We start from the raw sequence: 24,216 nt of genomic DNA on the forward strand, positions 1-24,216 counted from the left end.
AACATAGGAGTCTGCCGTACAGCATGGCGTCGCCCTGAGGGAGGAGTTACGCTGTTTTAACAGGACGGCGGTATGGAGAAGGTAGCAGCTGGGCCGGGTCGGCTCCTTGACATTAGCTGGTGGTCGAGATACTGACGAGCAGAGAGGTGAGGAAATGGACGCTGCAGGGGACGAGGGTTCATCCTTAAAATATCTGTGACTAACCAAACCAAATAGTATACATAATCAACTAACCAGCTGCATGCACGGGTTATCTCTTTATGTTTTTGTTTGTTTTTTGGCTGGTTAGCTTTTCACTGGCAATCAGTAATATTTGTTTGTTTTTTCTTTCTTTTAGTTTTTGGTTGAATAACTCCCAATATCCCAGAAGTTTTAAAACACAGCAAAGTGCGAGCCTCGGGTGGCTGTAACTCCAGACTAACTAACTAACTAAACTTGTTGGCCCGATTGATCCGGTTGCTGGAGACAATTTCCCGTAAAGCTGATTTCTCATGGAGAATAGGAAGAATTACAGATTAAAGTGCCGCGAGTGAGATCCGACGGCTTTGGCAGGATCGTATCGGGAGGAGATAATTAATGTCATTACCGCTGCCCGAGCTCCGGAGTTAACCATCAGTCAGTAGTATTTTTAAACAGCGTTAAAAAAAAAAAACTTTATTTCCAATCAATGATGACTTTTGTCCTTGCTGGCGCTGATACTCCCGTTTTAAGCGTCGGTCAGCCGGAGCCCAGAAGTAAACAGTTTTTTGAAGGTCATGTGACCGACCAGCCTGCGGAAAGGTAGTGATCTGAGAGCAGATGACCCACAGACTAAACACTGACAGCTTAGCTGCTTTATTCCCCAAACATGTTGAAATTATACAATTTGTGAATTAACTCGTCCACATATGCACATTACCCTTCCCCAACGCAGTGTGTCAATCATTCACCTTCCTTCTATCTAACCATCCATCTATTGATCTTCTAATTGGTTATCCTTGAGAGGATCCTCTTGGAGCCTGAGCCTATTCCAAACAGCACAGGGCTCAAGACAGTGGTACACATACCCCTATTTTTCTCTCCTCTCATACGTGCCTGAAAATCTGATTTTAATATATCCTTTTTTTCCTTCTAAACCCTGCATATCTAATATAAATGCACAATGAGGCGTAGATACATGACATAATCTCAGGCATCAGAGGTAGGCTACTAGGCTGAATGGAGAGGACATTTTCACATCTACCGCATACATTCAAGCATCCCCCATCACCATGGCAACTTATCTTTAGGAGCTGACTGTCTGGTTGCTTGGCTGTGTTGTAAAGGCAGGCAAGATGTTGGTAACTGTAGAGCATCTATCTGCAGGGCCAGCCGAAGACGGGGGCTGGGGTGGGGTGTGTGTAATGATTCTGATTGTGTTGTTCCCATAGGACATGCCTGTTCCTTCAGCGTGTTTCTTAATGCATTTAATTTGCCCAACATTCTCATCAGGTGCCTTGAGGCAACTGTATTGGGAAAGGTGCTATATAAAAATAAATTGAATTGAATTTAATATCAGATTTTTTTGTGTTCAGATTAACCAGTGAATTAAGAATTGATTCTCTTTTTTTTATTGTTATGCTGACTAATTCAAAATAGTGTGATAAGGAACATTGGAATATAAAGGTGGATTGGAATAATTGTGTAAGTCTAAATTGCTGGGACACTTTGTAAGGTGAGCTTCCCCCCCCCCCCCCCCCCGTGGGTCACACCCAGGGCTTTTTCCCACAGCATTAGAGGATGCTGAAGTGGATGCTGGCAGGATGTCTGACTTTGCCCCCCCCACCACCCCCCATGCATTAATGCTGCAAGCAGATCCCACCTTTGTTCGGGCTGCACTTGGCTGGAGACCAGTCTGCCCTGCTGCAGTGTTTTTGTTTTGTCTAGCACAGGATAGGGAGATAATTTCCGTAGGTGTGGCCCATATAGGCTAAAGATCGGATACGGCCCTGTTTTCGCCGTGTTACCAGACAGGCAGACTTGTTTGGGGAAAAAACAGCACACAGGCTAATGTTTTTAGAATTTATTGTAAGGAGCCTTTAGAGTTAAATCTTGTAGGCTGCCTTTTGTATGGTTAGTTCCTTTGATGCCTGGGATAGTGTAACATGCCCTATATTTATCACTTAGGAACAGCTGAGGAATCAGCATATTTTTCCCCCCTTTCTTGTAATGCTAATATACCCAGTATCTAACTGGTGTCCAGTTGTTTTGAGTCGTATATAGAAGTTTAGCATTTTGGAAGGCAGCCTTATCTGAGCCCTTTCCCAGTGTTCTCCTGCTTAGGACCGTCTGAGCGCGTTCAGCTCCTGAAAGAAAGCTGCCCTCCTCTCTGCCCGTGTACATTTCAGAAGTTTTATCCCTTTTCAGTTTAGTAAAGTTAGTTACATTAATATTTACGTTTTTTATTTAACGGATGTGCTTATCCAAAGCAAGGTTTATTTTTTTGAAAAGGCAGAGTCAGACTGGAGCAATTAAGGGTTAAGGGCCTTGCTAAAGGGCCCGACGGTGACATCACACTGGCAACCCGGGGGTTTAAACTGGCCACTTTCCCATCCCAGGCACAGTGTTATTACCAGCTAAGGTAGTGGTTCCCACCCCTAAAACCCCTTGTTCGATACACTGACCTAATTGGAGGGGGATTCAAACCTTTTTTATTCATCATATTCAGAAGATGATTTGCGCTCCTCCCCGGCCAAATTATTTGGCAACCCATGGTTTGAGTAGCACTGCGCTGGGCCACCTGCTGCTGCTCTGAGTAGTTCCCTGGTTCCTGGGCACTTGGATTCCTTCCTGCATACTGCAGTAATGTCTTTCCTTGGGGCAGTGATGGGGTCAGCATGTACCAGCATCTGTCCCATCTAGGATGTGAAAAAGAAATAGAATAAGCCCTGGCTGGTATCTCTCCCGTCCTTGTTCTCTCCTGTACCCTCGGAGGAGTGATTGGTAACAGTGTTGTGGGTCTGTACTGGGCTGTGGGTAATTCACCTGCAGTCTGCTGTTTTTGACCCCCTACGGACACTGGTAATTCTCAACTCAGTCTAATGGCCGTTCCCCTATCGGGCTTTAGCATGAAGCTCTGTTCTGGTCCAGCAGTTCTATCTTCTCTTTGCCTGCTGGCTGTTTGTATGGCTGAAAGCTGGCTTTTTAGGAACCGAATCTGCGAGTCAGTGTGACCAGATTTTGAAGGGACGGGGCCTGCGCGGGGATACTGCGTCTCGAAGCGGCTGTCCCTTTGCGGTCATTTGAAATGCTATATGGATGAAATGATCATCATGGTTTGGGGGGGGGGGGGGGAGTGAATTTTGGGGGATGGGGATTTTATTGACAGGCTTGGGTTGCGGGCCTCTTCTCACTGGACCTCTGCGACAGCTGGTGTGACCTCAGAGCTGTTTGAATAGTCTGGCCCCATGCCAGCGACCTGTCTGAGCACGTGGCCCCGCCCACCCACACAGGGGGCCGGACTGACAGGAGGATGAAGCAGCTGTGTGTGCTGCTGGAAGCAGGCCAGCCCTCATTGGCCGTCGAGCAGTGCGGCACTGTTGCCCGGCCGCCCGATTGGTGGAGAGCGAGCCCACGTGACTGGAATGGCTGGGTGCGCTGGGCTGGAGCGCTGACACAGTGAGAGGGAGGTGGGATGGAGGCAGGCATCGAGATGGGGTATGTTCTCCTTTTTTTTTTTTTTTTTTTTTACCAGACTGCTAAAATGGTTCCTTCTTCTACACCTACAATACACATGCTGTCTGTTTAGTAATGGTGGAGGGGAATGGGGCACAGCTGTCTGCCGTGCCTTTTGTTCCGGGGGTTGGGCTGAGAGAAGCGCGAGGGCATGGTGTGGGGTGGATGTGTTGTCTGAGCGGAGGCTTGCGGTGGGGGGGGGGGAAGGGGGTCATTGTGCTTTGGAGGAGAATAACAGGCAAGCTCTGTGGGGCAGCACGGCGCTCCACCGGCGTGGTAGGGGGGTCTCTCCTCGCCACGCTGGGCTCCCCGCGGGGCGGCGGTGGGCTCTGGGTGCAGGCTCTGCTGGGTTGCGTCGGGGTCCCCCCCCCACCTCCCTGAGGAGGGGGCTTTTGTTCTCGGCTGGATTACGCGTGGGGACGCAGGTGGACGGCTATCGAATGGGCATTCTCGCGGGATGGACCCCACCGTCTGTCTGCGCTGATTGAAGCCCCTTGTCGCCTTCACAAAATGGGTGTTGCTAATGGGGGGGGGGGCGGGAATGAGAAATGGCATCTGTTACCTTTATAAGCTGTGTTGAAAGTAGCCCCCCCCCCCCAAAAAAAAAGAAAAAAATATTATTTTCACCAAAATGGATGTATGAGATGCTCCCCCTATTGTTAGTGGAACCGTCAGTGCCGTTAATTACTTTAAATGTCCTCAACCTGCTTGCCGTGCGTGCAATTAAATTTGCCTTAATTACTTGTCAGACGTGTCTACTGCATGTCATATCTACTTGATTAAATTGATGTTCTGTCCCCCACAGAACCTTGATTTTATCTCTTTATTTTTTTTAGCGCGTGGGCTATAGATGCTTTGCACAGTTTGCTTTGTGCTTTGGTTTCTGCTGCTTTCGCTGTGGCTCTTCACATTAACCCAGTGAATCGCAGGTGCTGCTGTAGCTCTGGGGATATTCCTGTGTGCAGGGATGGACGTTTCAGTCAGATTCTATTTCTGGGGGTTTTGCTGGTGAAATGCAGCACTAGGTGAAATAGCTGTAATCTGCTGTGACAGCTCTCAGCCCCGCTTTCCGGCCTCTCCTCCGTCGGCTGACGGTGACCCTGCCCTCTCGCTTTCGTCCTCCGGCTCGTCTTTATCATGCCTGCCTCTCTGCAGCAGCTGAAATGCTTAGCATCCAACCCCCAGGATGCTCATGTTTCCACGCTCTGATATGATACATCCTTGTTTGGTTCTTGGAGTGTTCTCTCTCTCCTCCTGAAACAACGTTCTGCTCGTTTTTTTTTTTTTTTCTTTCTTTTTTTTCTTTTTGCTATTTACAGCCCCAAAGCTGGGCTGTGTGGGGCACCCGCTTGCATTTTTCGCACTCTTGGCTGTCCTGTCGAAGGTCAGTTGAGTCGCGTGGATTTAGGAGGTTGGAGGGGAGTGAATCTGTATCGTAATCGGTCTGGCACACACCCGCTGTTCGTCCGGGACTCGCCCGCTGTGGGACAAACACGACACACCGTATGATCCGCCGTTTAGCATGATGTTAAGCTTTCTTGTTTGAGCTTGTGAGGAGAGGCTACTCTTTGTGAAATCGTGTCATTTCTCCTTGTGAAACTCTGTGCAAAAAGCCTGATAATAAGCCGGGAATGTGATGGGTGTAAAGTTGCATCCGTTAGCAGGAAGCCCTGTTTGTTGGTCTCCAAGGACCTCCGTCGACGTCGAGCCTGCAAGCTTCAGCGCAGCATCGCTGAGTAATGCACAGTATCAGAGGAATGCAGCACTCGTATCTGTGGAGAGCCACTGTCACGCAGAATATGCACTTCTGCCACTTTAACTGAGAACCTGATAAATGAGTTGTTCAAAACCAGTAGCAAAATCAGTAGCAAACCCTATTTTTTCTGTGGGTTCTGTAGGCTCTCATTGTGGTTGAGTGACTTTCTTTTTTAATAAAAAAATTCTTCTGTGCTTTTTTCAACACTGGATTTGTCCTACATCAAAGACCATAACAGGATTGCAGTTTGTTTTCCTTTCATACTGCAACCAGGGATGGTTCCCTTCCACGTCTCGGTACACTGCTTACATATTTTCATAGGCGTATCATGTCGGTTGGCTAAATGTGGAAGTAAAATAATAAAACAACAAATGCTTCATGCATGCTTTTGTCTCCCGAGCAGGTCAGGAAGTAGTCCAAGATGGCCACTGCGTCTTACGATCAACTGCTGAGACAGGTGGAAGCACTGAAGATGGAGAACTGCAACTTGCGCCAGGAGCTACAAGACAACTCCAATCACCTGACCAAGCTAGAAACAGAGGCTCTGAACATGAAGGTGGGCAGCTGAGGATCTGGATTCGCCTAAAGCCTGTCCTCTGCTAGGAGAAGGCACTACTGTTGGACCCTAATGCACTAATGCCCTAAGGAGGGAAAATTCACTGCTTTCTAGGGTCGAGCAGCAGTTCGGTCTCAGTCAGACCTTCAGCAGTGTTTGGTGGTCCTCAATGGTTCCTTGATGGGTTTTGTATTTTGGTTCCTCTCTGATGAATGTCTCACTGTGTTTAAGGAAATTGCTCGCACATAAAATGTCAGATAGGTAAATCTGGCAGACTAAATGAAACAACCCTTATTCAAAGCATCATTGAATATGGAAATAGGCTTAGCTTCACAGTGGAGTGAGAGAAGGACTCTGTAAAGCAGTGCAGGCTTCTGCCTGTGATGATAAAGGCAGTTCCTAAGGACCATCTCCTGCACTGTGTCTTCCTGTGGATCCGGACCACATGGCCTTTAATGGGAGATGCCTGGTGATGTCATGTTAGGCCTCCTTCCTGCTGCTGTGCTAAATGAAACGGTTTCCTGTTCACGGTTCTCGATGCTCTGTCTGCCAGATAATGATTGACATTCACCCCTAATGTAAATTCATAAAGATAATGTGGCTCCAGTCATTCTCATGCAATGCACATGAAGTTCCTCGTACCAGAACCACAGCACTGCTCCTCTTCTCCTCTGGGAGGAGCCCTGGTTGTGTTGACCTGCTCCTCCTTATTAGGAACTTTGGTCTGTTGGATGTGGTGCTCAGGGCAGACTGAACCTGGCCGACCCAGGCTAGCGGACGTGTGTCTGTCCGACAGGGAATCCCTGAAGCAGCTGCATGTAGGGGGACCTCTAGAACTTCATGGTATTTGCAGGTCCTACATGCAGGTGCTTTATACCCAAGGTTAACCTGAGATCATTACCATAAGCTCCCATTTGCTGTCGAGACTGGAAAATAAAGAGCTGAGGCTAATGTCCTGGTTTTAATTTAATTATCCGAGGTGTGATCTCCGCTGTGCCGCTCCTACATTCTGACAGATAAGTCTTTATGTCAGATGTGATAATCCGTAACAATGACCTCAGTGTGCCCAGAGGAGGCAGAAATTAACATTATTTGTACTTGTGCAATGACACGAGGAGACTGAGTCAAAGGAGACCTTTGTGTTCAGCCCATCCTAAGGAAGGCGTGACTTCCAGACACCCAGCCAGTGCTGGGGGGGTTTGGGGGGGCAGGAATGGGCAGCTGGCCGGCATCCTCTGGAGAGGAACCAGCTGCAGTCTCCTCTTCCTTCCGACGCAAGATGAGGCAGGAGCTTAGCATGCAGGGCGAGTTCGTGGAATCTGTACCCACGGTGCCGTGCTTGGCCGTGGTTGATGTTGACGGGTCGAACTGCTTGTCCGAACACCGGCTCCTCGTTTGCATATAAATGCCTCTCCCTCACGGTAAGTTATTCTATCATGGTTATTCGGTCTTGGAGGTTTTGTGGGCTGGTATGGTCTGTTCCCTCTGTCAATCTGGAGCGCCTGGAAGTGCACTGTGTTTCTTCCTGTGCTGTTGCTTCCTTTTGGGAACTTTTGTGATTTCACTTCTGTTAAGTAGCTGTAACAATGGCGATTGTTCCACATTTGGATGCAGTGTTCCGTCCCTTCAGAGACCATCAAACAGCTATTCCCAGCTTCTTTTGGTGGAATAGATTTCAGTTTGTTTGGTGGTTATTAATCTTTGTGTTTCATTTGTGTTACCCCAGAGTTTAGTATTACAGATATTCCTTATAAGGTTAAAGGCTGTAAGTACAGATCTATAATATTGAATTGATAAATAATATGATGTGGACACTGATTTGGACATCTAGTTCAGAAGCAGTCAAGTATACTGGATTCTTAAACCTAACCGAATGGTTCAAATCTAGTTACAGGATCAAATCTGAGGAATTGCTTATTTTTTTGTCTATAGAAACTGGCCTTTTAATAATGATAATAGAACAATATTCTTGCAATATCTGGTACTTCATTAAGGTGTATGTGTGTCTGTGGGTCATGTGTATATGTACAAATGTCCCAACAAACTGATTAAAAACCTGTCATTTTGACCTTGTGGGGACATTTTTTCAGTCAAAAGCGGTAACTCAATTTGATAAAAAATCTTTGACAGTCAAACTAAAAATGTGCGTGTGTGTTGTGGCCATCAAACGTAAACATCTTTCGAAGGTGTGTCTGTGTGGGTACCTGGGACCACCTACCCTGCCTCTCTGCAGAGCCCAGACCTTTAGTGCACCTGCAGGAGACAGCCAGTGAGACACATCGCTCTCCGGAGCTGAGAATAAGGAGTCCTTTCTTTGCCGTTGGGATGCGAGTCACCGTGTTACACCACACCGTGGCTCATTTGTTGAGGTTTTGAACGCCTGTAGTATAGTGAAATCTGTAAACCTGGAAGCGTTTTTGTTACGTATGAAGGTTTGAGCCAATGGGGAAGTGCAGTTTAGGTTCTGTTCTATTAAATACCAAAGTCTCCGTCACAGGACCTTTTGCATTAGTATAATAAATACTAGTATGATTGCAGCATATCACTTTTTCGTGAATTACTTTGTATGTTACATTATTTAAAGTGATGCCTTTTTTCGGTTTGTCAAATTAGTTCAGCGTTTTTTAATAGCTATGCAGCATATATCCATCCATCCATCCATCCCATCATCTCACCCATTCATCCATCTTTGAATTGCTTATCCTGGTCTGGGTTTGGGGGGGGCGGGGGGCTGGAGCCTATCCCACACAGCACTGGGCACAAGGCTTAGTTACACCCTGGATGGGATGGGTACAGAACCTTTAGAATAATTTATGTTTAATGTCAGTGGTTAGTACAGTTTACAAAATATTTCACTTCTCTTAAGACTTGTAAATTCGCATGTTCTATGGTCTGAAATCTTCTTCTAAATTTAAAGTGGAGAGTGACTTGCCAGATTTGGCTTGATTTTTAGCAGAATTTTGGAAGGTGATTGTGTTTTGGTTGTACATGAGATGCAGGAAAGCAATGCCGTATTAATACGAATAAAACATGGAAGGTTGGAACATCTACAGTATTTCAGGATGGGGGAGGAGCTTAGGGTGACTCGTTGTTTTTCAGCCAGAGGGGATGAGAACTTAATGTTGTGGATTCGACAGTAAGAGAGAACAATGCATGGAAGGAAGAGCAGGGAAGACTGAGATGAATCCAGGGCACATGGTGTTTGGCAGGATTGTTCCACTTAATCTGTAGTGCGTGACCAGGTGAGCCAGAACCAGGCCCGTGAGCTCCTAGTAAGAGGGCTGTCTGCAAGAGTCGGCGATCGACTGAAGCGGACTTCAATGACTCATCGGTGCAAAAAAATGGGAGCTGAAACACAACCCGGTTATGGCAGGTAGGGAAGAGACTCAAAGCCGTTTCTGCTGAACAAGTCATATATTCAGCTTATTGATTGAAAGTATTGTGCTTAATGTCTTGATAATTGTGGAGCGGTTTGGAGGTTCTTCAAAATACAAGCCTGCTATTTAAGTGGGGTGGCATTTTGTGCTCAAGGAGGGTAACGCTGTGTTCTTTAAATGCTGTCCTGGCCCCTCAAAGATCATGCTGTCTGATGCGAGTGGCCAAGTGCTCAAGCACAGGGGATTTAAGAGGACCTGCCCCCATGGTCTCTCTGTTAATCCTCTGTCCATTTGAGGTTTGCATTAAAATAAATGCTGTTGATGTTATGGCCTCTCTTCTTAAGATGGAGAATCTTCACTGTTAGTCTGTTTTTGGTCTCTTGCTGCTATGAAGTGTTCATTTTTTACTCTGATTTCCCACTTAGAGGTCTCATTTAGTTTGATCACAGTGCTCTGTAGTAATGATCAAAAATTATTTAAACAGCTGCCGAAACAATGAGTTTGGTAGCCATTATCACACATGGAGAATGTATCAATGCTTGGGTGTGGTATCTACAGTTAGCTCGTAATTAATCTCTGATTAGCTTGGCAGTGGTAAAATGTCTGGCAGGATGTTTAAAATGGAGCGGATATCACAAACAAACCCTCGTTTGATATCGCGTCACGTGGCTGGTTGTGTGGTTCATCAAAGGACTAAATTGGTTAGAGCACAACAACTGGGTCACTTTAGCTACAGTTGCCCTATGTGTTTGTTTCAGGTTTTATGTGCAGGAGGCATTTTTTTTAGTCACGTTTGTGTGTTTTTAATGTGATACAGGGGATATCGACAAAAGCAACTTTAAAATAACCTTGAAGTAGAAATTAGATTTTTTTTTACGGGGGTAAGGCTACTGCAGGTTCTGCCAACTGAATCTTCAGCTTGGCTTTGCAGTTGGAATGTGCAACTCTTTTGTCTAGGAGGACAGCGTGTGAGATGTCCACTTGACTAAGGCAGGTCCCAGGAAAAGATCAGAATGTCAGGATTCCGTGGTGTCACGTCTCTGACTGGCTAAAAGCCCTCAGGGCTGCTTTGTGGCAAACACAAGGAGATCTGAAGCTGTCTTCCACACCCAATGGCTTCTTCCCCACTGTCTCTTGAAGGAAGTGTTGAAGCAGCTGCGAGGCAGCATTGAGGAGTCCCTGGGCTCGCCCGGACAAGCCGACCTGCTGGAGCGACTGAAAGGTAGGAGCCAGCCAGCCCAAGGGATAACTTGGATTTTTGGTGATCTTGTTGTTTTTTAATGCCTGTGAAGTGTCTTTTGGTTCCAGTGATGTTTCTCCAGGCATCTATCCTGGTCAAATATAAAATACCCATGAGTTTGTTTGATGTGTACCTACAGTCTAACTGTAGCATGTGTTGTGAAATGGCAGAAATGTTCTCCAGAGACTGCAGAAAGGTCGTCTTTACACCTGCCATGTGGTGCTGGCCTCCCGTTCTCACACTGAAATGTCCTCCCGCTCGCCTTTAGAAATGAATCTCGATGGAGTGAAGCTGAGGTCCAGGGCGTCGCTGCGCTCCTACGGAAGCCGCGAGGGCTCCGGCGAGAGCAGCCCGGTGGCCGCGGGCTCTGCGCCCAGGAGAGGGCCCCCTAAAGGGGAAGGCGGGAATGGCGGCTACCTGGAGGAAATCGAGAAGGAGAGGTAAGGGAGTACTGCCGCCTTCATCCTCTCTGCTGACTGCTATGGGCTGCTAGGCCAGCTAAGAAGGCTGTGGTGCTTTCTACAATCCCGTTGGTCTGAAGATTAAGCACTTGAAACCTCTCTCCCATCCGAGCATCATGTAACTTTGATTCAACCTATTTATTTGTGCAGAATCAGCAGAACCTTTGGATGGGTTGGCCATAATATGCCCTTCTTTCTGTGGCAGGACTTTGCTGATAACGGAACTGGAGAATGAAGAGAAGGAGAAGGACTGGTACTACACTCAGCTCCAGAATCTCACTAAGCGCATCGACACGCTTCCCCTGACCGAGACAGTGAGTGTCACCTAAGCATCCTGGGGGGGGGGGGTGTAAATAATCTGTATAATCAGCTAGAAGGTGAGTAAGCAGGCAGGGTGGTGGAGATGGAGCTATTGCAGGAAGGTAGCAGATGGCGTTGCAGTTGAGGGCACAGGCTCCTAGCCCCGACGTTGACGTCCACGTTGCCTCACGCCGCTATGCCTGACAGTTCTCCTTGCAGACGGACATGTCGAGGAGGCAGCTGGAGTATGAGGCTCGGCAGATCCGAGCTGCCATGGAGAAGCAGCTGGGCTCCTGCCAGGACATGGAGAGAAGGGCGCAGGTCCGTCTCCGCTCCTGTTGGTTCACGTCACGAGTTCTATTTATGGAGGTCCAAATCATTGTGAGATGTTGTGGAATCGGGAACGTGCTTCATGTTATGAAATGCCCAGCTGCCCTTGTAGGTTTCAGTAGATGTCCTCAAACTGTGTCTTCTAAGATGGTTTGACCGTTGGTTCTCCATCTGACACTGGGCACCTGCTTAATTTGTTTGAGGTTACCTTGTTGCAATTATTTCACCTAATATGGATGAACTTGTCTTTAGGTCATAATGAAGCAAACAGCTCCTTATCCACAGCTACCTCAACCCCCTGTGCACCAGCTTTCATACTTGCATGTCTGCTGGCCTGAGACACTTTTTGGGTCAAGTAGACCCGATGTTTGTTTGTTTTTTTCTGTTTGTCATTGACATTTGTGTGTGCTTTGCCGTACATCTGGCACCCAATCCCATGTGTATCCCTGCCTAGATAATCTTCTCAATCCTGCCAAACCGAAAAATGAATGAATGCTGTGAGAAACCTATAATTTTCTCAAAATGAAAGCTGATTCGTTTATGCATAAATGATTCAGCCTCTGTGTGGAGTTTTCTACACGTTTTGCCTGAAGTTTTCTCAGAGTTTAGTGTGTCGATTGTTTTCATGTGCCATCACGAGGACCCCACTGTTCGTTCGTCTGCTCTGAGGGTTCGTTTCGTGTTTTCAGGCACGGCTGGCTCGCATTCAGCAGATTGAGAGAGACCTGGCGAGGATCCGGCAGTCTGAGTCCGCAGACTTGGAGGTGAGCAGCACCTGGTCAACCAGTGTTCCCAGTAAGGCCAGTAGATAATAGATTCTGTGTTAAAACTAGTGTTTATATGTACCGATTTCGTGTGTTTGTAATGTCCTTGAGGCACCTATCACCATGTTATACCATGTGACAAAAGGGTGAACAGTGTTGTGTGGTTGTGGTCAGAGATGAGGGCTGTGTTTGCAGTGATAACCTGTCCGACTTCCCTCCCAGCATAGTGTAGCCCTGTTTTTCTCTTTCCAGTCCTCGGGTAGCCTCAGACAGTCACATTGTTACAGTGAAACATGTCTTATTATGGTTTTATTATTTATATTGTTCTTTTGCATTCACTGTACGGTGTCCTTGAGTGTCTGGAAAGGCACCTATAAATAAAATGTATTATTATAATTATTATTTCATTATTTAAGGTTATTAAAGGTTATAGAATAGCAACTCGGCTACACCAGTGCTTTCAAATCCGGTCCTTGGGGGACCCCTCGGCAGTCCATGTTTTTGCTCCCTCCCAGCTGCCTGCCAAACAGTACACATTTTTGCTCCGTACCGGGAGCTGAGAGTGAGCGAAAATGTGGACCGTATAGGGGTCCCGGAGGACTGGATTTGGAAATACTGGTGTAGCTGATTTGCTTTTCTGTAACCTTATCTAATAACCTTCAATAATGAGAAATGATTCACTGTAACAAAGTGTAAAATTATGACACGACAGGTGGATAGTTACTAGCATAGACCATGTGACCTGTCTGCTGCATCTCGCATTCAGTTTGTTTCATGCTGAACTAGTTCAGGAACCCCCTCGTTTTTCTCCCGAGTGCCCCATGCTGTAAAATGTCTGCATGCTTCCTTCCTCTGCTATTATTGTGCTGGTCAGCAGCCGGTTCAGGTAGGTCTATCTGGTCACCTCCCTTTGTGCTGTTTCAGAAGAGCAGACGTGAGCCGGCTGTGCGTGACTGTGACAGACCCGGCGAGAGGAGCCAGCCGCCCGGCAGCGACCTCGGGACCGCAGCTGCGGGGTGCGGACAGGTGAGACCACTAAGGTTGTGGGAGCATTATTACGGTGACGCCCAATTTCCCTTCCTGGCCATGTGAGACACTGACAGCCCGTGGCAGGTGGGGAGCAGTGTTTGGAAGAAAGGATGGACACAAGGGTGACCTGATACCCATTTAAGTTACAAATGCGCATACAAAGATTTATAATGAAAGATGAATTTCCCTAAATATACCCAGACACTCTCATTGTAGGTAACTGCACCAGTACAGGGTGATTGCTTTAATTGCTTCAGCTTGTCTTGATTTATAAATATCTGTCTCCTAAAATTTTCAAGTATGTACCTCCCATGTTTGGGTTGATTACTTTTGGTGCTAGGATAATTTTAATATATTTTACAACTTGACCAATATATTTGATGGTAGATAAAATATCAATTTACCTGCTATAATGTGTCTCTAATGTTTATGAGCTCTCTTACTAGAGAAAATTCTGAGAAGTTAATCTCTCCTAAATTATATATTACCTTTCTGCTGTGTGAGTTCGACAAATTGACATGATACTGTTAGTCACTAAAATGGTTTAGCCAAATGTATCGTTGTCCGTTTAATCATTGCTGTCTATCTGAACGCTTAGTCTGACTTGATCCCTCTAGGCTTCAGCTGCTAAAATGGACCACGAGGCCTCCACTGATGTGAGCTTCGCTTGCAGCTACTCTGTCCCACGCAGACTGACAAGTCACCTGGGAACCAAGGTAACCGAGGAACCTGAGAGCAGTGCAGCGTGGGTAACGGCTCTGGAGCCGCCATGCAGTGCCTTTGTTCCTCGTCTATTCGCTTGTGCAGGGAAGGGGTTAGCTAGAGTACAATGATTCGGAAGGGCTGATGTAGCGTTGGGTGATGTCTGGTCTCTGAGTCAGTCCCTCATTAGCATTTCAGACACACCCTTTCCAAAGCTTGCTCGCTTCCTTTGTTAGAAGTTTAAAGGAGTAACATTCAAGGTGTGTTAGAATTTAAGACTTAAGATCTGCTATGGTCGTGTTACATTTTCTCATGGTGCCGTTTTCCCACATTTGTAGTTTCCCTTGTCAGCCCACAGGAGTGTGTATGAAAACTCCGAATTTGAAGTTAGTCGCCCTTGTTCGCAGGTGGAAATGGTGTACTCTCTCCTGTCCATGCTGGGCACCCACGACAAAGACGACATGTCGCGCACCTTGCTGGCCATGTCCAGCTCTCAGGACAGCTGCATCGCCATGCGCCAGTCGGGCTGCCTGCCGCTGCTCATCCAGCTGCTCCACGGCAACGACAAGGACTCTGTGCTGCTGGGAAACTCGCGTGGCAGCAAGGAGGCGCGCGCCCGGGCCAGCGCCGCCCTGCACAACATCATCCACTCGCAGCCCGACGACAAGCGCGGCCGCCGGGAGATCCGCGTGCTGCATCTCCTGGAGCAGATCCGGGCCTACTGCGAGACCTGCTGGGCATGGCAGGAAGCCCACGACCAGGGAATGGACCGCGACAAAATCCCCAGTAGGGCTATCTCCATCTCCAGCAGCATCCGTCGTTTATGCCTCTTGGTGTTTCAGTAACCCAGCTGTGGTTCCCTCCCCACCTAGTGCCCTCTCCGGTGGAGCACCAGATCTGTCCTGCCGTGTGTGTTCTCATGAAGCTGTCTTTCGACGAGGAGCACCGACACGCCATGAATGAGCTAGGTGAACTCTGCGCTGCTTTTCTGTCTGCACCACGGTGTACCACAGCTTTGCCAAGTAGACTGTGGTCGGCAAGTCAGTAAAGATTGCTCAGGTTGTGTTCGTTTTATTTAGCATTCAGGGTCATCAGGTCGATTCATTTTACTGTTCTGCCTCTTGCGTCTGTTTTGATTTTAATTTTTGTTTGGTTTGTTTTGTTTTTTGTTTAATTGTAGGTTTTTACTGATTTTGATTCTTGCAGAATAATCGATGTATCTAGAAGTTAGATAGCAGGGGAAACCGCCACTTAACCATTTAGCCCATAGTAACATGTTGCTGTCTCTAGGGGGACTCTCTGCTATTGGAGAGCTTCTGCAAGTGGACTGTGAAATATATGGCCTTTGCACCGACCACTATAACATCACTCTGAGGCGGTACGCTGGCATGGCCCTGACGAACCTGACCTTCGGAGACGTCGCCAACAAGGTGGGCGTCCTGCACTCGTTCTAGTCCCTGTAGCTGTCGGGATGGGCCTGGCACTCATAGCTTGTCTGGTTTGTCTCCAGGCCACTCTGTGTTCCATGAAAGGCTGCATGGCAGCTATGGTGGCCCAGCTGAAGTCTGACAGTGAGGATTTGCAGCAGGTATGGAGGGATCAACTGGCTCTGAATGGAAGAGACCCCTTAATTATTTCAACAACAAAAAACATTTCAGGACATTGAAGTAATTTTCTGTTTAGTCGAACTAATGACTAATGCTGATAGGCGCTAAACTGCGTTACATAGGCTGTACGTGAACAGTCGTGATTCTCATTCAGCTGGTTTGGAAGGCGTAGCTGACTGATGCGAATTGCATATGGACTACATCAAGCAGCCCCATTTGACTGTTTTAGCGCTTTTTTGATCTTCCCCGTGTTTCATGCTCTATTTTTAGGTGATCGCCAGCGTGCTTCGTAACTTGTCGTGGCGTGCCGACGTGAACAGTAAGCAGACGCTCAGAGAAGTGGGCAGTGTGAAAGCCCTCATGGAATGTGCCCTTGTTGTCAAAAAGGTACAGTGCGCCAAATACACTGAGGCAGCTTGGGACTGATGCCTGTGTTCTTGTATTGCACGCCTGTGCTCATTTTAGGGTTATGACATTGTGTGTACTAATGAAATTTACATTTTGCTAAAGGAATCAACGCTAAAGAGTGTCCTGAGCGCCTTATGGAACCTGTCTGCTCACTGCACTGAGAATAAAGCTGAAATATGTGAGGTGGACACGTCGCTGGCGTTTTTGGTTAGCACGCTGACCTTCAGAAGTCAAACGAATACTCTGGCCATTATCGAAAGTGGGGGCGGAATTCTGAGAAACGTGTCTAGTCTCATAGCTACAAATGAAGACCACAGGTAAGTTGCATTCAGATTTTTTAACTTTTTTTTTTCCCCCCCCTAAATTTGCATAATGAAATGGATTCTTTCAGTCCCGAAATATAAGATTTGGTTGATAATGAAGGGTGATGTGTTTCCTCCCACACATATAGGCAGATACTGAGGGAGAATAATTGTCTCCAGACCCTCCTTCAACATCTCAAGTCCCACAGCTTAACGATAGTCAGCAATGCTTGTGGAACCCTCTGGAACCTATCTGCAAGAAATGCCAAGGACCAAGAAGCCTTGTGGGACTTGGGGGCAGTGAGCATGTTGAAGAACCTTATCCATTCCAAGCACAAAATGATTGCCATGGGCAGTGCTGCAGCTTTAAGGAACCTGATGGCCAATAGGCCTGCTAGGTACAAGGATGCTAACATCATGTCCCCGGGATCCAATTTACCCTCTCTGCACTTCAGGAAGCAGAAAGCTTTAATTGAGGAACTTGATGCACAACAGCTCTCTGAAACCTTTGATAATATTGACAATTTGAGCCCAAAAGCTTTGCACCGACGAAAACCCAGGTGCCACAACAGTGATGGGGTTTGCCGCTCTGAGGCCTTTGGTCCCGGCAATGTGACTACCATCTTTACTAACGCTTCAGCCCTGTCCAGCTCTGCTTCCAGAGAAGTTGTAGAAAGCTCTAAGGCTGAGAGAGATCGAAGCCTCGATAAGGAGAGGAGAGGTGGACCAGACCCCTTTCATCCTGCAGATAAACCTTCCCAGAGGCTGCAAATGTCTTTGACAGCTGCACAGATTGCCAAGGTTATGGAGGAAGTGCAAGGCATACAGAAAAACCAAGATACTAGAAGTGCTGTGACTACACCAGACATGCATGTGTCCACTGTACAAGTACATTCAAATGTGTATGGTTATAGTAAGCCAGAGGTGTACAGCAAAACTGCCCCATCAACCATGATTGAATACCGAGCCTCAAGCGACAGTCTGCACAGTGTTGGCAGCAGTGACGGTTATGGTAAAAGAGGTCAAATGAAGCCTTCAGTCGACTCTTACTCTGAAGAAAGCAAGTGTTCTGTCTATCGGAAGTATCCCGCCGATCTTGCCCACAAGATACACACTGTCAATCATATGGATGAGAATGATGGAGAGCTGGACACACCAATAAATTACAGCTTGAAGTACTCTGATGAGCAGTTGAATTCTGGCCAGCAAAGCCCCAGCCAAAATAGCAAGTGGCTAAGATCTAAACGTTATGATGGTGATGCTAAAAGGCCTGATCAGAAACCTGCACAACCTCAAATGCCGGGCTATCCTCTGTACGCAGATAGTAGTAGCGACAATGAAGAAAAACACATTAAATATCAAAGATTTGTGCAGTCAGAATGCTCTGCAGGTTTCAGGCCGAGAAGCTCTAACAGTTCAGAGCAAAGTCGGGGCACTTCCAGTCAAGGGATTAACAACACTATCAATCAGACGGTGTGTGTCATAGATGATTATGAAGATGACAAGCCAACTAATTACAGTGAGCGATATTCTGAAGAAGAGCAACCTGATGAAGATCAGCCAATGAATTATAGTATTAAATATAGTGAAGAGCTCCACCATGAAGATCAACCAATAGATTATAGCTTAAAATATTCTGAAAATACCCCCTCCACCCAAAAGCTAATGTTTGGGCAGTCTAAATCAGCTCTTCAGAGCACCGTAAAGGATCATATGACCCAAGGCAAAAAGGCATCCACTTTAACGTCACTGAAAAATTTGTGTCGGCAAAAGCAACAGAACTCATCTGCTCAGCTGCAATCTGTGCCAAATAAGGTAAATCAAAGAAGCTCTACAAGTAAGGTGTCCTCTATTACTACAGAGACATTACAGACTTATTGTGTTGAGGACACACCAATTTGTTTTTCACGAGGCAGTTCTTTGTCATCTCTGTCTTCTGCTGAGGATGAAATTGAAGACAGGGAGACCAGCTCAAGAGCTGCAAGCCTTTATCCCACTTTGCCTATTACTGACAAGGAGGCAAGTGGCATTTTGCATCCAGACCAGTCTACCTCTGAGAATAAGTCAAGTTCACAGTTTGTTCGTGTGAAATCTCGAAGGAATCAAGGTTCCAATCTGGATGATGCATCAGGGCAAAAGGCTAATGATATTGCCTCTAGAACTAAATTCCCATCCAAAAGTGGTGTTCAAACCCCAAAAAGCCCTCCAGAGCATTATGTGCAGGAGACCCCACTCATGTTCAGCAGGTGCACCTCTGTCAGCTCCCTTGAGAGCTTTGAAAGCCACTCTATTGCAAGCTCTGTGCAGAGTGAACCATGCAGTGGCATCATTAGTGGTATCATTAGTCCAAGTGATCTACCAGACAGTCCAGGACAAACAATGCCCCCAAGCCGCAGTAAAACTCCACCTCCCCAGGCAAAACATAGGGCAAGAGTACCTCCCCATGCAGAGAAAAGGGATTTAGACCAGAGGCATGCAGTTGTAATATCAGAGATCCACAAGGCCCAAGTCCTTCCAGACAATGACACGCTGTTGCATTTTGCTACGGAAAATACTCCTGAAGGCTTTTCATGTGCTTCAAGTTTGAGTGCATTGAGCTTTGATGAACCCTTCATCCAGAAAGATGCTGAGCTGAGAATAATGCCGCCAGTTCATGAAGATGATGCCAATAATGGAAATACTCCTGAGCCAAGTAGCATCGTCACTGAAGCACAAATAAATGAAGATAAATCTGAGATGTGCAGTGAACCAGAAAAGAACACACCGGTTGATTCTGATGAAGAAGATGATACGGGTATATTGAAAGCTTGCATATATTTAGCCATGCCCACAAAGCCTTCAAGAAAACCCAAAAAGCCAACCCCTACTACTTCAAGAATACCTGCACGTGCAACTTGTAAACCTAGTCAGCTTCCTGTATATAAACAGCGTGGCCCACAAAATCGAGGCCAGCAAAGGCCATTTGGCTTCAGTAATGGGGAGGATACACCTAGAGTATTTTGTGTTGAGGGAACCCCTATTCATTTTTCAAATGCAACATCTCTGAGTGATCTAACAGTAGAGTCTCTGCCTAACGAGTTATCTAGTAATGAGACTTCTGTGAGTGGAGCTCAGAAAAATGTTTCAGACGTGAGGAGCACTGAAGGAAATGTTGCATGCCAAAATACTCCAACATGCAACTCTATAGTAGATGATAAAAATGATGAAGGGGATGACATTCTTGCTGAGTGCATAAGTTCTGCAATGCCAAAAGGTAAAAGTTATAAGCCTCTCAAAGTAAAGAAAATTACTGATCATGTGCGGACACCACATACCCTTTCTGGAAGTCAAACAAAACCGGAAGGAGAAAAGCCCACTTCCCCTGTAAAGCCCATGCCTCAAAGTTGTGAGTACAGGGAACTGGCTAAATGTCAGGGTCCATCAAGTAGTTTTCCTCAAGAGGTGTCATATCCTGATAAAATCAAGGGTTCTAAACAAATAGATCCAAAAATGGCTTTGAGGGAGCCTTCTAATAAACCAAGCAGTGATGCGAAAATGCGACAGGCCCTTGCTTTTGATTCTCCTCATCATTACACCCCCATAGAAGGAACCCCCTATTGCTTCTCACGTAATGATTCCTTAAGCTCTTTAGACTTTGAAGATGATGATCATGATTCATCAAAAGAAAAATCTGAACTGCGAAAAGGGAAAGAGAATACAAAATCAAAAACCGTTCATGAGCGGTCTTCCAACCAACCAGATACTGGCAGAAAACAGATGTTCCTAAAGACCCCTTCAAAGACTGTAGTAAAGCCAGAATCTTTTCTGGAGGTATCAAAAGATCATTCTTGCCCTGTATCAGATGAGAAGCAGAATTTTGCAATTGAAGACACTCCTGTGTGTTTCTCTAGAAACTCATCTCTTAGTTCACTGAGTGACATTGACCAGGAGAACAACAATAAAACCCCACATCCGAAAGAAAGTCTTGAGCCCCAGGGTGAAGTAACCAGACCACCAGCATCTGGTTATACCCCAAAGGCTTTTCATGTTGAAGATACCCCAGTGTGCTTCTCAAGAAATAGTTCACTTAGTTCTCTTAGCATTGATTCAGAGGATGACCTTTTGCAAGAATGTATCAGTTCTGCTATGCCAAAAAAGAAGAGGCTACACAGGGCAGCAGGTGAGAACCATGAGACAAATGATGGTAAATGTATGACTGGTATTTTACTAGAAGACACTGATCTACCATTGGATCTTGGAGACATAGATAGTCCAATTTCAGAGCAAGCTCTTTCGCCAGATTCAGACTCCTTTGATTGGAAGGCCATTCAAGAAGGAGCCAACTCTGTAGTTAGTAGCCTCAATCAGGCTGCTGCCAGCCTCTCCAGACAAGGATCATCTGATACAGATTCAGTGTTGTCTTTGAAGTCTGGTATCTCTGTAATATCTCCCTTTCATTTAACACCGGATCAAGAAGAGAAGCCACCTTCTTCCAACAGAGGGCCTAGAATATTGAAACCTGGGGAACGCAGTACTGTAGAATCAAGAAAAAGGGAGGAAGAACAGGTCAAAAGCCTTAAAGGGGGAAAGAAAGTATACAGAAGTCTCATAACTGGAAAGCCACGAACAAACACTGACAGTGTATCCTCTCAACAGAAAACATTTATTCCTGCTGTCTCACGTGGCAGGGCAACATTTCAAAGTCCTGGTGTGAGAAACCAATCTCCCAGCATGAGTCCAGGCCCACAGAAAACACATCCCAAAGGTGTTGCTGGGTCATACTCACAGGGGCAGAGTAATGCTAAGTTGCCACGGAATGTCAAAGAACCACTTAAATTAGATCCTATTCCACCTAGCGAGCAACAGAGTTCTCAAGGAGGATCAAGTAAGACTTCTTCTCAGTGCAGCTCCAGAGATTCCACACCATCAAGACCATCTCAGCAACCCTTGCAATCAGTAAGGCCTATAAAATCAACTCATGCTTCTATTTCACCTGGCAGGAATGGCAACAAATTATCTCAAATACCACGCGCATTGTCTCCAGGTTCATCCAAGTCACCAGGTACTGGCAGAATGATGTATACTTCTCCTGGTAGACAGAACCAAATTATTCCAGCTAAGCAAAGTTGTATTCCAAGAAGTAGTGGGATTCCTAAGAGTGAGTCTGTTACAAAAGGTCTAAATCATGCTGACGCTGCAGGGTCATCGAAGTCTGAGCTGTCAAAGATGTCTTCCTCAAAGTCCAGTGGAAGCGAGTCTGATAAATTTGAAAAGCCTGCTCTAGTGCGCCAGTCCACATTCATCAAAGAAGCTCCGAGTCCAACACTTAAGCGAAAGCTGGAAGAGTCTGCATCCCTTGAGTCTTTGTCTCCCTCTTCTAGGACAACATCCCCAAATCAATCACAGTCTGACACTGTTTCCAGTCCATCTTTACAGGATATCTCTGTAGCTTCCTCTAGGCAAGGAAGTTGCTGGAGGAAATCTCCACGCAGTCAGCATTCCGAGAATGGCGATGGGCGATGTGTTAAACAAAACGGTCCCCGCTCCCAGTCCGAAAGCCCTTCCAGACTCCCAGTTAACAGATCTGGTACATGGAAACATGAGAACAGCAAACATTCTACATCACTACCCAGAGTGAACACTTGGAAAAGAACAGGGAGCTCCTCTTCCATTCTCTCTGCCTCGTCAGAATCGAGTGAAAAGGCAAAGAGCGAAGATGAGAGATTGGTGTTAAGTCCAGTGCGTGGAAAAAAGTCAAGTAAAGAAGTTACCACTCCTTTAAAAGGAACATGGAGGAAAGTGAGAGAACATGAATCTTCTACTTTGGTTAAGAGTAAATTCCAGGGTTCTTCAGATAATGATTCAAAGCCGTCTACACCTCCAATGGCACCAGCTGTCTCAAAGACAGAGGATGTATGGGTGAGAATTGAAGACTGTCCAATCAACAATCCACGGTCTGGGAAATCTCCAATAAGCAGTACACCTCCAGTGACTGACAGGATGACTCGCGACATGCCTGAAGCCAGTCCAGAAAATTGTGAAGTGCAGCCTGAGCCAACTAAGTCGAAAGAAAATGCTTCTGCATTTGGTTTTGAGAGTAATCTAAATTTACTTGCAAGAGCTAAGAAAGAAAAGAAAGGTGGTGGAGCGGTTAAGTGTGTAGGTCAGCCTAATGCTGTAGCTGAAACTCGAGAAATCCCGGCTGTCGATCGGACTCCTTTTGGGTCATCGAGCTCCACCAAGCAAGGTTCACCCAGTGGTGCCGTGTCTGCAAGGGTTACGCCTTTTAATTACAAGCCAAGCTCAAGGAAAGGTGGTGCAGATGGCCTTGTGGTTCGCCCATCACAAATCCCAACACCAGTGTCAACTTACTCAAAGAAAAGTGGTTCCAAGGAGAACCTTGTGGAGCCTGATGGATCTGAGAGTCCCAAACCTGTTTCTGGGTCATACCTTGTTACTTCTGTTTAAAATAAAGCTTGGTTTAGGTGCTCTCTCTCTTACAGCTACTTTGCTAAGTTCTAAGCAAAGAACGGTGTATTTTTAAAGGTTACCATTGCATTTAATTAAGGAACAGCGTATTTGCTGGTAGAAATGTGACTAGTGCACTTTGTCAAAGGGTAGGTCTTTTTGGAGAGTACTGTAAGCATATTTGTACTGTACAGAATTTTTAAAAATGTATTTAATTTCCTGTCTTGCTTGGCTTAAACATTCTAATTAAAATGTCTTGATGTTCTTTTAAAATGCCATTATGTGCATTTGTTTTATACTTATATTTAATTGGTGAATTATGATTATGTTGCAATACATCAACCCTGTTTTTACTCTTGCATGAACTTGTCTGTATTTCTTAAAGTATCGTGCTCACCTTTATGTCAATTAGTAGCTATAGTGTACGAAACCTCATTCTGTGCTCCGAACATGAGCTATAACCTTACAATGTTGCTTCAGAACCTTAAAAGTAGAATTCAAGATGTAGACTGTTCTTTGATGAGATGGTTGCTCCATTTAAAAGGATGTTTTAATTCACTTTAACTGAATAGTGAACACTAAAATCTGAGTAATTGATATGTTCCTTCCTATTGTTGCTATTTCCCCTGTATTCACCGCTATCGTTGTTAGAGCATGTTATATGCAGGAATGGCTCTGCCAAACTATTACAAATGTGAATTACTGAGACTTCATGCAATAAAGTTGGAAAGGTTGATTATTTAAGAAGATTGTTACAAATGACATGTTGTAGAACACCATAATAAATGAAGGCTTTTGGTGCAAAACTGACCGTGAAGTTGGTAGGCTGTGTTTACTGACTGTTTATTTTAATCGTTTCCTGAATCCTGAGTCAACCTTCTCATTTCTGCTGCTGAAGAAAGTACAGCGTGGGGGTGGGAACTGCTTGTGGATGATAAGAGGCATTAAAGAAATGGTGTGAGCCCTGAAATGCTCTGTCACATCAAAAACGTCCCGGCACATTATCTGTTAGCACCTGTTTCAACACATCATCTAGCCAGACTTGTGCAACACCTTCTGCGTAGTGCCAGGAATTTTTCAAGCCCTACTCGCAGGCAGGGATTTACAGTGTAATATCCTTCAGTAGAGGGGCATGGTATACTATCCTACCATGGCTCTGTGCACAGATAACCTCCAACAAAGCAAATGTTGATGGAACTGGAGAATTGATTCTGCATAGGTAACATGTATCATAGCAGCATTAA

The 24,216-nt window shown here is 45.9% G+C and overlaps 1 protein-coding gene across 6 annotated transcripts; it reads left to right on the plus strand.

Annotated features, from left to right (window-relative positions):
• On the plus strand, positions 1-23,782 carry LOC111856563 (adenomatous polyposis coli protein-like). Of its 6 annotated transcripts, none has more exons than XM_023836627.2 (16): positions 1-146; positions 5,853-6,005; positions 10,523-10,604; positions 10,891-11,062; positions 11,289-11,397; positions 11,591-11,704; positions 12,403-12,477; positions 13,402-13,503; positions 14,124-14,222; positions 14,616-14,994; positions 15,081-15,176; positions 15,499-15,638; positions 15,719-15,796; positions 16,086-16,202; positions 16,326-16,540; positions 16,675-23,782. In XM_023836627.2, exons 2-16 carry the CDS (start codon positions 5,871-5,873, stop codon positions 22,970-22,972), a joined length of 8,211 nt encoding a protein of 2,736 aa, XP_023692395.1. In that variant the 5' UTR covers positions 1-146; positions 5,853-5,870; the 3' UTR covers positions 22,973-23,782. The 6 variants fall into 6 exon arrangements, with proteins under 6 accessions (XP_023692395.1, XP_023692396.1, XP_023692394.1 ...); XM_023836628.2 differs by having other exon boundaries at positions 11,603-11,704; XM_023836626.2 differs by lacking the exon at positions 1-146 and adding an exon at positions 3,574-3,675.
• The last annotated feature ends 434 nt before the right edge of the window (positions 23,783-24,216 follow it).

Source organism: Paramormyrops kingsleyae, chromosome 2 (assembly GCF_048594095.1).
Source record: "Paramormyrops kingsleyae isolate MSU_618 chromosome 2, PKINGS_0.4, whole genome shotgun sequence".
Taxonomy (NCBI): Eukaryota; Metazoa; Chordata; class Actinopteri; order Osteoglossiformes; family Mormyridae; genus Paramormyrops; species Paramormyrops kingsleyae.

What these genes read in the sequence shown, in the direction of transcription:
- LOC111856563 (XM_023836627.2), top strand. Translation starts at nt 5,871, where the DNA reads ATGGCCACTGCGTCTTACGATCAACTGCTGAGACAGGTGGAAGCACTG. An exon ending in CCTGCTGGAGCGACTGAAAG is followed by an intron (nt 10,605 to 10,890) that starts GTAGGAGCCAGC and finishes GCTCGCCTTTAG; the next exon opens with AAATGAATCTCGATGGAGTG. An exon ending in ACAGTGAGGATTTGCAGCAG is followed by an intron (nt 15,797 to 16,085) that starts GTATGGAGGGAT and finishes CTCTATTTTTAG; the next exon opens with GTGATCGCCAGCGTGCTTCG.